The sequence below is a fragment of the Zalophus californianus genome, chromosome 9 (assembly GCF_009762305.2).
Source record: "Zalophus californianus isolate mZalCal1 chromosome 9, mZalCal1.pri.v2, whole genome shotgun sequence".
Lineage (NCBI taxonomy): Eukaryota > Metazoa > Chordata > Mammalia > Carnivora > Otariidae > Zalophus > Zalophus californianus.
In genome coordinates, this window is record NC_045603.1 from 133025342 (window position 1) to 133040332 (window position 14991).

The window sequence follows — 14991 nt, forward strand, 5'->3', positions numbered from 1 at the left end:
CGGATTGATACATGCCTCTTTCTTTCCTCCTCTCCTTTCACCTTTGTCCAGCCAGCTGGCTGCGGGGGCAGACACCCCGCCAGCCCTTCTATCTGCAGTAATGGAAAGCAGAGACACTTAATCCCCAAGCTTCATCTTCGACACTGCTGTAGCTGACAACCTCTACCTGCACCAGAGCCGTCGGTGATGAGGAAAGCATGCTGGCATAGACGTCGCCACCTTTCCTCCCCACTTCTTTGAATGGACATGCTAAGCAGCAGAGGATGGGCTGGATCTGGAGTCTAGAAGGAAAAGCTGCAGAGGTAAAGGGACTGTCTAATCCCCACAATGGCGGGTCAACCTCTGATGGCCCCGGGGATGTGGTGCGGGCAGCGCAGCAGCGAAGAGAGTGAGGCTTCAAGCCCCACTCCTTTGGGCCACCACCTGTCACACCCGGGGGCCAGGCCCCGATGCAGTTAAGGAGGCATGGCCCTCTGGTCTCCTCCGTTGTAAGCATGGGATTGAGCCCCAGAACATGCTCAAGCGGTGAGCCTGATCCACAGTCACAACTTGTTCTTAGGCACAGAGATAGTCAGCCTCTAAAGGAGGGTTGAGTTCATACGTAGTTGGATTGGATGCTCACTTACATGTATCATTTATTAGGGGCCAAGAGAAGGCTGCTCCCTGCCCAGCTATGTCCTGCCCCTCACCCACCAGAGTCTCTGAAGTTCCATTCGAGAATCGATGAGGGTGAAATGCCCTCATTGATACACAGTTAAGAAGACAGAATAACAGGGGTCTCGGTCATTCCATTACACTCCTCATTATGGGAAGCCATCTCCTCAGCGTGTCTCGATGTTCACATGAAATGCAAAAGATCACACTCTTACCTCACCTTGGGGTCCAAGGAACCTGAGTCACCACGCTGTGAGATGATAGGTGGTGAACAAAACTGCCCTGGGCTTGGGTAAGGGCATTTCTCCATTTCTGACATTTCTTTCACCCGTACCTTGGCATCAGACGGGGCAGGAGCCCATGGAACCAACTTTGGTGGACTAATGCCCGATGCTGATGGAGACAAGATGGTGCCCCTGCTCCAGTTGGGGCTTGTTCAATATGCGGAGCAGAAAACCCCCCCAGCTTCATGTTGTACACCCAACCCGGGAGGGAAGGGGATGGGGTCCCCCAAGCCACCTCCTTCCCCAGGGAGAGGGAGAGCTACTCCCTTTTAATACACGAGGAATGGCAGATGTGAGGGTGGAAACCAGAGGCTGGCGTGGCACGAGAAAGGGCCACGAGCCGAGGATGCAGGGGGCTCCTGAAGCTAGAAAAGGCAAGGAGACAGATCCTCCTCCAGGTCCTCCAGACATGTAAAGAGAATTAATTTGTGGTCATTTGTTACAGCAGCAACAGTAAACTAATACAGATTTTGACTTCATGGAGGCATTGAACTTGATGCCCACAAAGAGTTCGCCTGGAAGTCAAAGACTGAGGCGTTCTGGTGGATCTATTACCAGACATCTGAGGAACTTCGAGCACATCCTGTCCTGTCTCCCACACACCCAACTACTCCGACCTGCCCAGAATGCGGTCTGATTGATTGGAAGTTACCATGTCTAATGAGCGATTTCAATTTCTCCTCTGAGAAAGGGACCAATACATGTTCAAAGCAGCATAGCATAGTCATTCGTGTTTCCAACAAAACTTCTGTGCCAGGCACCTGCTCATGGGGCTGCCAATGAGCACAGTAGACCTGGCCGCTCCGTAGAGGGCTGGCCCTCCATCGCGTGGTGGGATCTGCAACCAGGTGGGTCCAAGTCTACAAAAACCTGCTCACCAGATGTGTGGCTTTGAGCAGGTTACTTGCTCTCTACCCCACAGTGTTCTGATCCATAAAAGGAGAATAATAACCTTCCCACTTAACAGGGCTTTTCTGGGAATTAAGTGAGAGCATCCATTTATGGGCTTATCGGTTAGGACTTTTGTTAGGTATGTGCACCAAATGGCGGCCTCCCTGCCCACCTTCCCACTCCGATTCCTCGAATTGTCCAGTGTCCCTGTCCCAAGGGTCAGACCGAACACATGACCAGTCCCCTCATCTTTCCAGGAGGTCCCCATGGGTCCCGGCAGGTGTCAGGAGTTGTGGGGTCCTCAGAAGAGTGAACCCAACCAGTGCACCGCTGGGAAATTTGGAATTCTCTGAGGGAGGTCCAGCTTACTGCCACAAGGGAGCTCTGCAGATGCTCCAAGTGAAGACACACTCGGTTCTCAAGTTTGTCCAAGACGGGTCAGCTTACAAGCCTAGCACAGGAAGGGTCTGCCTGTGATAGAGAACTTGAATTTCGGACTCAGTGTTATGGGACTGTTGCTGGAGGCAATGCCAGGCAGCTGCAGCTGAAGCAACAGTGACCATGGCCAGGGGCCGTGGCTGGAGCCGCTGGTGTGTTCAGAGTGGCTCCTTGGTGTTCAAGCAGTACCGGGGCTCTTCTCACTTTGGTCCAGAAATGCAGATCCCGATACAGGGAAGTTGAGTCTCTCCCCTGATCACAAGAGAGGTGAGGGCGGCCACTTTTTACAAGGTGGATTTTACTTAATGATCCCATCCAGTTCATGAAATGGAGTTTTAATAACCCTCAAAGAGCAAATATGCTACCCAAGCCCCTCCTGCCCCCGCAACCTCCGCCCCATCCCCACCCTGGGCCCAGCAGATTCGTTCAGGCATGTGAGAGCAACTAATGGAAAGACCCAACTGCCTGTGGCCGATTCAACAGCACCCCCCCCCCCCCAATCCTGCTTCTTCCACTACTTTGCTTTAAAAAAAAAAGCAATTCTAGGGGTACTTCACAAATTTGCTCACTAACGTCTTCACAAATTTGATAGTCAGAAAAAGAAAGCAAAGGAAGGAAACAAAACTTTCATTTTCTAGAAGGTTTTTATGCACCAAGGCCAAAAACAAAGGAAAACCAGACTGGTTGATTTCTTAGTCGACTACCTAGCAGTTTTGACATCCTGCAGACACCATCCCAATGTTTCTGCGGTAGGGTCCCCTTCGGATCATGTCAAAGAATTAGGATCCCCTTCCAGGAGCTGATAACTTGCATGTGTCCACACACATCCCGAAGTTGCGCAATTCTCAGCCCGGAGCTGCCTCCTTCAGAACACGCACTCCCCTCCAGGTGTTTGCATGTCTTTGGTCTGGGGCTGGGGCCCAGGAGGTACAGATGAGGGCTTTATAATGCAGGCCTTGTGTTTAGCCTGAGACCTGGTGGGGGCGGGGCCGGGGGGGGCGGCGGGTAGGGCAAGGGGTGGGGGGGGGGGTGCGCTGGAGGGACAGTGGGCCAGCTCTCCAAATCCCCACTCCAATGTGCAGCCTGCCAAACTGCACACAGACATGACAGGGGATTGTAAAAACGCACCACAAACAATGTGGCTAATGTACCGGGATCCCCAGCAAAGGAGCTGGAGGGTGAGCAAGGAAGCGCCTAGAGACATCAGAATCCGGATAGAGCACCCCAAAAGGAACAGCTCTGGGGGGGGGGCATTGATCTACTTCCTCTGCCTACCCCCTTCTCTAAGGAGAAAGAGAGGGGGCACCAGGAAAATGAAACACTGGGCTCTGGCTATCTCCCTAGAATAGCCTGTAAGCAATTCAGACAGAATTTCTTTACACAATGGATGACTGAAATATGAACCACGCTGCCAACATCAGCAGGACAAGCAAGTCCTGTGTATTGCACTCAAGAGGGGCCTGGACACATTTCAGAAAGAGCAGGGAAAATCTGCAGACTGGGACACTAACTCCTGTCCTGAGCTGACAGTCACAAAACGCAAGTTAATTCGTGTTTCGCAAGATAGTACCAAGGACAGATGGGCGTGGGATTACCCCCGGCCCATCTGGAATCTTATGAACTATGATCGCTCTAGGCTTTTAGAATACCCTGGTCTATACTCCGACCATGGGTGTGAGGACGTCTTTCCTAATAAAGGATAGTCTAAAAAAAAAAAAATGGAACCATAGTATTTGTCTTTCCCGGTGTGTCTTAGAGATCATCCGATCCAATTATACAGATCAAGAGCCCATTCCCAGAGAAATCAAACAAATGGCCTCAGATCATTCCATTCATTGGCGGAAGAGCCAGAGATGAAACCCAAGCTTCCAAACTCTAGGACAGTTGTCCTCACACATTCAAATGATCAATGAATTTCTCTAAAGTCCCAACTGACCACTGCACTGCATTTCTGCAAAGGGTGTGGACACGTCCAATCTGAGGGTGTATGCACCCTGTTTGAGCAACGTGGAATACACAGAAACGAAAATGTGTCCCAGAAGTTCATTTGAAAGAGCAGGAAAGGGGTTGGCATGCCACTCAGCTGTTTCCAGAAAATAGTTATAATGTTTGCTTCATGGTAAAAACGATATATAAGATGCGATCTCGTTCCAATGTTTTCTCTTGGACTTTCGAAGTCTCTGAAATGTAAATGGGACAAGTCACGTTGTGAGGAAAATATGGGAAGGGCGGAGGGAAAATGGCACGTGAGTTCCTGCGTCTAAATTTTGTGAACAAACCTTTTTCTCCTGAATTCGGGTCAGGCACGCAGTACCTGGGAAGGCTTTGCTGCCTTCCTCCACTCAGTTCCTAACTAGGATACACTAAAATAAAGTCCTGCATGAGGACCAAGCTTGAAAAATGATTCTGACACCAGAGGGAGGGTCAGAAAATAGACACAGATCTCAGAAGGCGGGCTCTGGGTGTCCCCACGTCTGCAACTAACCCAGAGGCCCAGCGGGGAGTTTCACCTCGGGGCCCGTCGTCCATAAAGGGGAATAACAAGTAAATGTCACACACTAAGAGTAAGACACTGGAGCCTGGGTTTCTCGATTTCCTGGTCTGCTTTAAAAAAAGAAAAAAAAAAGTGGTTTGAAACGGACTTCAGTCTAGACACTCCCTAAGTGTGTGTTGACTACATGCTAGAAGAACTCAAAATCTAAATTTTTACTTCATGAATTTCCACTGCCGTATATATGAGGGGTTCATAAGCAGCAAAAGCGTTCCGTGACTATGTCCTTTATTTTTTTCTATTAGGTTTGCTTTTTAAATGTTTTAAAGAAATCATCCAAATTTGCACATATATATCACGCTAACCTCCTAGGGATAAGCTAATGCAACTATCTCAAAAGTGAGACAAAACAGGTTGAAAATGGCTCAGTCGGTTAAGCATCCTGCCTTCGGCTCAGGTCATGATTCCGGGGTCCTGGGATGGAGCCCCACATCTGGGTCTCTGCTCAGTGGGGAGCCTGCTTCTCCCTCTCCCTCTGCCCCTCTCCCTCTCTCTCAAATAAATAAATAAAATCTTTAAAAAAAAGGGGGGGGTTGAAAGTTAATTAGGGATACAATTGCCTCAAAAATATTTGAGCAATATTTTAAATCTACAATCTCGTTCTTCTGTGTCTTCTAGATTAAACCCTCTCTCCAATTGCCCTTCTAGTTTCTTCTATTTAAGTGAAGTCAGAAGAAAAAAAACAAAACCACAGAAACACGTGATAACGTTCTAACGAAGAAACTGAATCATCATTATCACGTATATTTTAGATCTTGTGCACCATCTTCTAGAAATATCTTAGAATGCCAAATGAACGGGCAGAATGATAAAATGACACTTCTCTGAAGGAGTGGGACCAGAGATGCTGTATCGCCGCAGACCCTCAAACAAAACATAGCTGGAGTACTGAGTTTGGGATTTTTCTACGTGTGCGCCCCCCCCACCACCCCCACCATCCCGCCCCAAGAATGTCAAGAATTTGAACTCCCTGTTCTTAAGGTGAAAGAGCATGGACTCAAATCTGTTCATGAAGAAAGGAGGTGGCAGACCCTGAGACATTGGAGCTACACGAGAAAATCTCCCAAATTTAATATGGCAACAGATGATGAGTTCCTTCAGTGCTTTAGAAGTCGCTGAAAACAACATTCCAAGGGCAGGTCATTAAATTAGGAGCCAGTAAGATCTCCGTTTGCATCTCAGTTAAGTCTCTAACTCCTTTATTTCAACATTTAGCTTTAGGTTTAAAATATTTGCTAAGAAAGCAGAGAGGCGATTTAACAGAGATTTTAAAGTGTGTGCCATTGGTTACACATTCTGTCAACAGAGTAAAAGGAAACTATACAGCGTTAAGTTACAAAAACGGCTATTTCGTGTGTCGCAAACATGCCAATAAACCCTCCACTGCTGTGTTATTCAATTCAACAGTAGAAAAGCAAAACAGAGATGAACTCAAGCACCAGCCCAGCTCCTTCACGTCTTGGAGAGAAGCAGGAGGAATCCATCATCTGCAGTCCGCCTGTGGATCTCCTCGAGGAAATCGTCCCCCTTGCTCCTGCAAGGAGACTTGGCTGCCCAGGCCCAGGGTCTGCAGCTCACGAGGGGACACAGAAGGTACTCCGGTCCCCCCGGGGGAAGCCGGGGGGAGCCTCTGGGCTGCAGAGAGAGCTCCAAAGATGCCCGGCTTCCCAAAGGAATAAATGTTTGCATTACCTCCTAGTGAATAACTTAACATGTTTGGGTTTTGTTTTTAAATTAGCTAGAGCTACCAGATTCTCTAAGAGCTTGGCCACCACTTCAATAATGATGTTATTTGGTGGTTTTAAAATATGTTCACCTTATTTTTATATTAGTATTCCAACAGACTGTGTGAAAGGCAGTGATCACTAACACAGAACACAATAGGAGCTAACAGTCAGCCCGGCTGCTCTCAGGACCCCGTCTGTCCGGCCGAGGTCGCTGGCATGCACGTTGGGAGCTCATACATTGCTCCCCAGACAGCCCAGGCTTCGGGAGGCGTGAGGGAAGAGACAGATGCTGCTGTACCCTTAGAAGCTAGTTAATAAATATCATCAAAAAACAAAATGGAAAAGAAGCCCTCCAGAGCACAAACCACCTTAGGTCAACTGAATGTCATCTAGTTTATTCAACCAAAAAATCGAGAAAGAAGGAAAATATGAAAACAAAAAGTACTTCTTAACACTAGGAGTAAATAAATTTGTACAACAATTCAGTCTGTATAATATGATGAAATAAATCTACATCTCTTCTTATTTTGGTGCTTTGAATTATACATACAAACAACAATTACAGGGACTTGTTCACAAAGCGGGGAGGCCTGAGCAAGGCTCTGGGACCCCCTTGACGGCAATGTGTGCATGAGTGGCCACACTGAGCGCCCAGAACTGATAGAATCTTCTAGACAGAGGCCCACCGCTCTGAACGAATGATTTGCCTACGACTTTTTTCTTTTTTCTTTTTTTTTCTTTTTCTTTTTTTTTTTTATCCTCTTAATGCATCCAACTGTGACCAGTGCAAGGAATCAACACTGGCAGTCTGTCCATGTGAATAGCAGACCTAGTTTCTTCTTAATTTCCACACTTTATTTCCCCGTATTCCTTAAGATTCTTGGCGTCCTTCATGCCTTTCTTACAGCTCCCCAGATGCAATAACGTCTTCTTCAAATGTACAGTATTTTCTTACAATATAAGTTATATGCAATATTCGGCATGGTTTGTTTTCTTTTTTTCTTTTTTTTTTTTTTCACAGCACTAGAGAGACCCTGATAAATAGGGAATATGAGTCTGAATGGCTTATTCACAAATGGGATCCAGATTCGGTGATCGAGAACACAGCACAGTGAGGTCCTTTGCAAAAGTGACAACCGCCCTTTTGCTTTCTGCCTTCAAAACATAGATCCATCGGTTCTCGGCTTCATGATACTGCTCCTGCAAAAATGCACGTAGGAGGGGCTGGAGGGACTCTCGCCGGGAGGCCTAGAAGCATCGAGCAGGGGCTCTAGCCCATGGCGGTGACCATACTGGAAGGGTGGTGAGGTCCGAAGGAGAGGCTGGACGGGGGGTGCATCGGCGACGGCGTGGTCAGCATGTGGCTGGAGTGGCTGAACGGGGAGATGTGGCTGAGGGAGGTCATGTGTCTGGAGAGGGCAGCCGGGTTGAACGAGCTGCTCTTGGGGAAGTCCTCCAGCGTGTCATGCACCTTTTTGCACTTTTTGGATTTGCTAGACATTTTTCGGTTTCTGGTCTGGATGCCTTCCTTCTTCATGGTCAGGGGTCTGTTAATCTAAACAAAGATCAATTTTTTTTTTTTTTTTTTACTTTTTGGCTGGCTCTGAAAGGGCACAGGCTTTCACCCCGCAGCACGGCTACTCTGACCGCCCCACGCCAGGGATCTGCTTTCAGGGGCCCCCTTCCTCCCCACCCTTTCCTGTCTCCTTCCCGGGGACCCCGCATCCTGCAGATTCGGTCTGTGGCCGAGTTCCGACTGTCAGCCTCTCTCGGTTGCAGCAACCAAGAGATCAGGGGTGAGGTGTTCCATCGCAGAGGGTGTTAATTATGTTCATCTACATCAGTCACTTTGGGAAAATGTTCCCCAGGAAACTCTGCATTCTCAAGGACTGTGTTCTAGAGACCCACCTCATAAGACTGCATTTCTCTGGTAACTAAAATATAATAACGGGTCTGATTCCACTAGAAACTCCTTCGAACATTTCATGAAAATGGAGGCAAGGAAGGAATCTTTAAGACGGAAGTAACACTCTGTCCCCTCATTGGAAATCTGCGCTACGGACCAAGAAAGCACTGACAATGTGATCAATCTCGAGAGTTGAAGTCCCTCTGCTTGGAGAGACTAGGGCCACAGTCCTCTCCAAACTAACATTTGGTTGCCTCTCTTCTGCCCAGCTTTCTCACAGTAACAGGTGCTGTAAAAATCCTCCCCTGGAATGTGTAGGTTCTGGGGCCGTGTTTGAACGCAGTGTGCCTCTCCAGAAGGTTGGTCCCTCGCCCCCATCACAGCAACCAAGCAATGACTGAAAGTTGCAATTTCTGCCTAGTTCTGACTCGGCACTCCTAACCAAAAAGCCAACCAACCCGTCACCGAGTACTTGCTAATAAGCACTTCGGGGCGCGCAGCACTGAGCGGGCATGGAAGCACCCTCATCCTGAAAATTCGAGAGCAGGCGCGAGCTCCAGGAAAGAGACAAGCAAGGGCCTACTCTGAAGGTCTTCAACTAGCCTTCCGCATCTGAGACAGCATACCGTCTCTCTCTTTTTTTGAGAAGCTTCTGCCTGCTTTGTTCTTAAAATGCATTTGCAGGGAGGGGGCGGGGGGGTAGAATCAAGAGGGGCACTTCACAAAGCAAGCAGAGATCACTCCCCACAAGGAGTCAGAACCGGAGGCACCTCAATGGCAGCCAGAGGCCCCATCCAGCAAACCACGCATCTGGCCACGCATCAGGGAAACGTGGCAAACCACCTCGAGGAGGAAATGTCAGGGTCCCAGTTGTTCCTGACTCCTTAGAGAAAAAAGCATCTCTTCCCTCGGGGTCCTCGAGGGTGGAGGAAGAGAAGAGGCTCTCCTGGCTCCAGGATCTACCTGTCTGCTCCCCAAGCTGGAAAAGGACAGTTAAGGGAGACAGAAGCCAACGGTCAAGCGCAAAAGGCTGCCAACAACGCTTCTGGGGACAGCAGACACACAGCTTCCTGGGGTTGAGCCAGGAGAGGTCACCCCAAGGAGGGGCACAGAACCACATGCTGGAGCTGAGACCCAATTCCCTCGTGCGCCAGGAAGGCAGAAGGGCTAAAAGGTCACTGCCAAAAGAACATCTCAGGGTTCCTTCTTCAAAGTGACAATCAAGACAAAGATGCAGCCTGCACAGGTGATAGGAATCTACGGTCACATCAAATCTCCCCCCGAGATAATGTCTAGACACACGGCTCTTTACGGGGATATCTAGATATACACAGCCAGATATCGAAATATAATACCTAGTTACACAGATAGCAACACAAACCCAGATAACTAGTCTCAACACCACCTAGGTACACTGATCCTGAGATAGGTAGTTATCGAAACACCTAGATAAGAAGAAAGGAACTCACTCATAGCATACATAAACAGGAATCCAGCTGGGCATAACAGACATGATGCGATGAGCATGTTAATAGATTATAATCTCCCGTTGTTAGATACACCTAAATTGCCTCCTTTCGTGAAGTCTTGCTAAACCAGAGAAGACAGAGAAACCACTCCTGTTGGGGAGCAAGGTCCTCTCCCAGCCACTGGAGCCCAGCCACGAAGTCGGGAGCGAGTTAAGAATAGGGTGGGAGTGAGCAGTGAAGATCTGATGAGAAACCGACAGGCTTCCGAACTTTCCCTTAGATCGGACACAGTCGAGACCACATCTCACCATGGCTAAGCAGTCCCAGAAATTTATGGCTGGTTAATCTCCCAGCGTTCCTGTGCTTCTGTGGGAAGAGAAAAGAAATCTCTATATTCAGCCAATTCATTACTTTGAACTGCACTCTGGGACACGCTGAGATGAGAAAGTGTTTACTTTCCACCGGTCCCCATCAGTCCTCACACCCCTGCCTGACCTCGCCGGCGGGTCTGGGCCGCTCTGAAATCAGTCCCCACTCTTCCGCTCCAGCAGCCATGTTCATTGGCCAGTATCCTGTGATACTTGATGCTCTGAGTCATAACGCCTTCAAGTACAACAGAAATAAAATAATTTCTGCCCTGCCTGCATCGTGGGACTATCTGAGGCTCGAATGTAATCAAGAAACCTGAAAGTTCTTTGAAAACCATAAATTACAGCCAAACACAATCGGGAGAGGCTAGGCCAATGGCTGGGTAGCCCAGGAACCCTGATGGCCCAAATCTTCCAGATTTTCATCACAAATCTGTTTCTCTGCACCGCAGGGAGCAAGTAAATTCCCCAAAGTGAAAGCGGAACTCGGGGTTCACTGCTGATAAGCAGGCATATGCTGCAGTCCGAGGCTCGAGAGGCAGTGCCTAGTAAGACCAGTTCCGTTAGGCTGGCCATCACACAGGGACCGTGGTAGGAGGGGATGAGATGGAAGGCAGGGGCCGGAGTGTCACGGGGTCCCTGGACATGGCAACAACTTACTACCAAAAGGCAAAGAGGGACTAGGGTGCCGGGATCACCCTGAAGAAGTTCTCCGGTGACTCAAAAAAAAAATCTAACCAGAGAAGCTTCCTCCTGATTCCCAGGTATTCCTGGGTGAGATGAGTTCCCAGCCAGCATGGCCCTGAGCAAGAAGCCTCTTCCCCATTCAGCCCCAGACTCTGCCAAAGTCAGGTTGGCAAAGAGACATTAGCAGAATCCGAGCAAAAGAGGCAAGTGAGAGAGAGAGAGAGAGAGGACAAAGTGGCCATTTTCTTCTTCAGGATGAATTAAAACTTCAGGCCTCATGAGGTCACGGCCTGTTAGCCAGAGTTATTTCAGGCACACACAAAAATACCTGATCTTTTCTGTTTTGAACATAAAGATATTACAAGACAGGGCGGGGGCGGGAGGGGGGCGGGTCGGCAATGAAAAGATTAGAAACGACACAGTTACACCCAGGTGACTGGCTGGTGGTGCTCATTCTGCGAAGAAGACACAGAAGAGGAGACAAGTTTCTCTTCCCTGGGGCGGATAACCCCACTCGGCGTCTCTCCTCCGGTCTCTGCCGGTGCGGACAGAGACATTGGAGGCAATCTGCCGGGCCTCTCATTTCCCACCTTTTACGCAGAGAGTCCATTTAACATCCGCAGGGCAGGTTAGGCGAGGCTGCCGCCCTCAGCACGGCACGGCCACGCACACGACCCCCCTCAATTCTCTCTACCTTCCCCTCCCCTGCTCTTGCCTGCTCTCGTTCCCTCTTTTGCAAAAAAAAAAAGTGTCAGCTGCGGGGAAACCATCAAACTATACCGGTTTCCCAAAAGGGAGACTGGCAAGCGTAGGCCAGGCCCCCCTGAGGCGCTGGATGGCCGCATGGCCGTGTTGTCCGCACAGATGTGGGGCGCGGGGTCGTCCTCGGCCCCACACTGTCCTGTCTCAGCACCGCCGGCGGGGGGGGACAGAGCAGGTCCACTCTGACATTGCTGCTCTGAGGCCTGCCATTTGGTCCAAGGGAGGGCGACCCAATGGAGAAGGGGACCCGGCGCGGGGGATGCCACGTCTGGTCCTGGGACACTTACATTGTGAAGTTTGTAGTACAGCCCACAGGCATTACAGACGGGGTCCCCATTGGCATTTCTTCTCCAGAGCGTCGTGGTGGTGGTTTGGCAGTTCGCACAGGACGTACCTGCTCTTCTTGCTGCCGACTGGGAGTTGGGGGTGGGGGGGGGAGAGAGAGAGAGAGGGTAAAATCAAAACAAAGGTGAAATGGGCTTTCAGAACCATGGAGACACACTGACAACAAGAAAAAGAAAAAAAATTATCATTGAAATCAAAACTAGCAAGTGGCCCACATGAAAGTAATAAAGATCCCCAAAAGCTGCCTCAAGAAGAAAAATACAGCCGATCCCCTGGCACAGGATCGTGTTGCTCGGTCGTCAAGGGGCCAGAATCTCACCTGCCACTCTACGGGGCGGCATCGGGAGGCTCAGAGAGCCCACATCACCGCCCTGAGCTAATGGCCCCCCAAGCCTCGGCAAAGTTCCCGGATGTTTAACTTGTACGGGTAGCAACTTTGAATTAGCGTGGTACCGGGCTCTTGGGACCCCTGTGCACCAGACTCCCAGAAAGCCGCTTGCAAGGGCAACTGCCAAGAAGATCGATGCTCAACGAGGCCATCACAACACGTGAACAGCAAAGGGAGCGCGAACCCAAACATCCAGAGCACTTGACAGCTCCCGAATAAAGAAATGCTGGATTCAAAAGAGAACAGGGGGCCCGCACGGTAGGAGAGCATCCGCGCTTCTGTGTGTGTGTGTGTGTGTGTGTGTGTGTGTGTGTGTGTGTGGCACGCACCCACAGGGCGGGCCACTTAGGAAGCACCAAGCAGGACATCCTTCATGAGCCAGACCCCCAGCAAATCTGCAGCAGCCTTATACTTGCCTGGCCCACACTCCTGGTGACCACCACCCTCCTTCTCGTTAGGTGGCTTTCAGTTCATGAGCCAAACTGAAAAGCACGGAGAATTCTGCTAATCAACAGGAACCCACCCCCACCCCCCATCCTGCTCTCATTTCATTTCACCTTCGTGAAATTAGGTATTTCCTATTTGCTCTTCACAGAGCCCAAGAGTGGCAGGTCAGATGTCAGGCTCAGCTTGAATTTTAATTATTTGGTTGTGTCACTGACTTCATTTCCTTGAAGAGGGAGATTTTTCTTTCACTTTTTGACACACTTAAACTTACAGAAGGTACTATTCTCTACGTCCACACTTTAAGGAAAAAAAAATGTAAACTCAAATACTTTCCAAAGAAAACGAAGCTGGGTCCCTTTTAACATATACCTCTGTCAATTCCTTCCCCTCTCCCCCCGACCTACAAAGACAATTTCAATTGCAGAAGTATTCCCAGGCTCTGGACTGAAATATATTATCAAAGGCCAGAGGAGGAGCAAGAATTCAGCTATCTGTGATCTAGAAAACTCCAGCATGTTTATAAAAGCCTGAGATCAAACTTAGAGGGATCGTGGTATGCTTTTCCATCAATATTTCATCAAGCAAAAAGTTAGGCCCAACACCCAAAGCTGCCAGATATGCGCAACCTCGTGGCTATTCTGAATCAAGCCGACTGATTCCCCTCCCTTCAAACCACTACATTGTCCCACAGACAGGCTCCTCTTCCCTACAAGCTTTAAGAGCGGAGTTATGGCTTTTATTTATCTATATTTTGGGGGGTATTTTTTTTTTCTGTGTCTTACAAAAACTGGGAAGAAAAACCAGCTCTTCCCTTTCATCACTGAGAAAGTCCTACTTTCTGGCTGTCCATTTGGGAAACAGTTCCCCATAGCCCAGGGGTGCCGCCTCTGACCCCGCACGTCCGTGCCCACCCACCACTCGTGAACCATGCTGAGCTGAGACCGGACTAACTTGCACTTGTATACTCTTGGGAAGAAATCAATACAGAAAATCAGTGCTTGATGATTCTGACAACGATGTGATCGTGTGATTATTATTATCTCCCTGTACTTTTTCCTTGATAACAGATACTGAGATCGAGTCGATTAATATCTACGCGGGCAGCAGATTTCCCAGCTCAGCAACTTTAAATGTGTGCTACAAGGACATAATACCAGCCGGCAAAAGTCAAGCTCCAAGCCAGGAGGTCCCTAGTGCAATCCTTCCCAGTGTATTGACAGTAACGTAAATACAAGCGGCCTCAGAAAAAGTCTCTGGTCCACAGACTTGATGCGAATTTATACGGACTCTAAAAGCCACACTGTTTGGTTCACTAGCAGGAGACAAAGTACATTAATAAAGCAAGCTCGACTCGGCTAGCCAGTTAGACATACGAAAACCCTGGCAAGACTCAGAAAAAATATTCTATGGATCTCCTCTCTAGTCATTTCTTCTATTTCCTGCATGAGTTTATTCAGGGTTAGATAGGCATCTTACTGAAGAGCTAGCTACATTATGGGCTGGGTGGTCTTCAGCAAATCTGGAAATGTGTACAGCCAAAAGAGCAAATTGGGGAAGCGGGGCTGGCATGAAGAAACAGGAAATGTAGGGAAGAAGAAAAAGAAAGTTTAGGTACTCAGAAAGAAGTCAAACACATCTAAAGGCTAAAAAAAAAAAAAAAAAAAAAAAAAAACCCAAAATATCCTGAATGTGCTCTGAGTCGCTCTCCAGAGCATATGAATTCCAGGGAACTAAAAATACAAAACCACCCAGAACGGATGAGTAAGAAAAAGACAGCTTAAAAATGTGACAGCCAATGAACTCCAGAATTAAAAGCAATTATTACTCAGAGTTCTAGAGATTTCTTATGAAAGGTGAATGAAGACAAACTTATATAAAATGCAAGTAGAGCCCTCCTATGCAATCTTCCCAGACAGAAGAAACCCCAAGAAAATGTCAAATACACTCTTGCTCATCAACCAGCCCAGAGTCTGAGACTTGACACCCTCTTTTTTCTTCTCTTTTTTTTTTACCTTAAAAAAAAGTCTAATTATAAGGATGGTACCATGACTTATTTTAACAAGAAAGTTGTTGT

The 14991-nt window shown here is 48.5% G+C and overlaps 1 protein-coding gene across 5 annotated transcripts in view; it reads right to left on the reverse strand.

Annotated features, from left to right (window-relative positions):
* Positions 1-5988: 5988 nt before the first annotated feature.
* The window catches only part of GATA3 (GATA binding protein 3), a 29828-nt gene continuing 20825 nt past the window's right edge, over positions 5989-14991 (reverse strand). For all 5 annotated transcript variants that reach the window (XM_027595516.2, XM_027595519.2, XM_027595518.2 and 2 more), the window contains 2 exons: positions 12025-12150; positions 5989-8100 (listed from right to left, as the gene is read on the reverse strand). In XM_027595516.2, the coding sequence (XP_027451317.1) occupies positions 7816-8100; positions 12025-12150 (411 nt within the window). In that variant the 3' untranslated portion in view covers positions 5989-7815. The remainder of the gene's footprint in view (positions 8101-12024; positions 12151-14991) is intronic.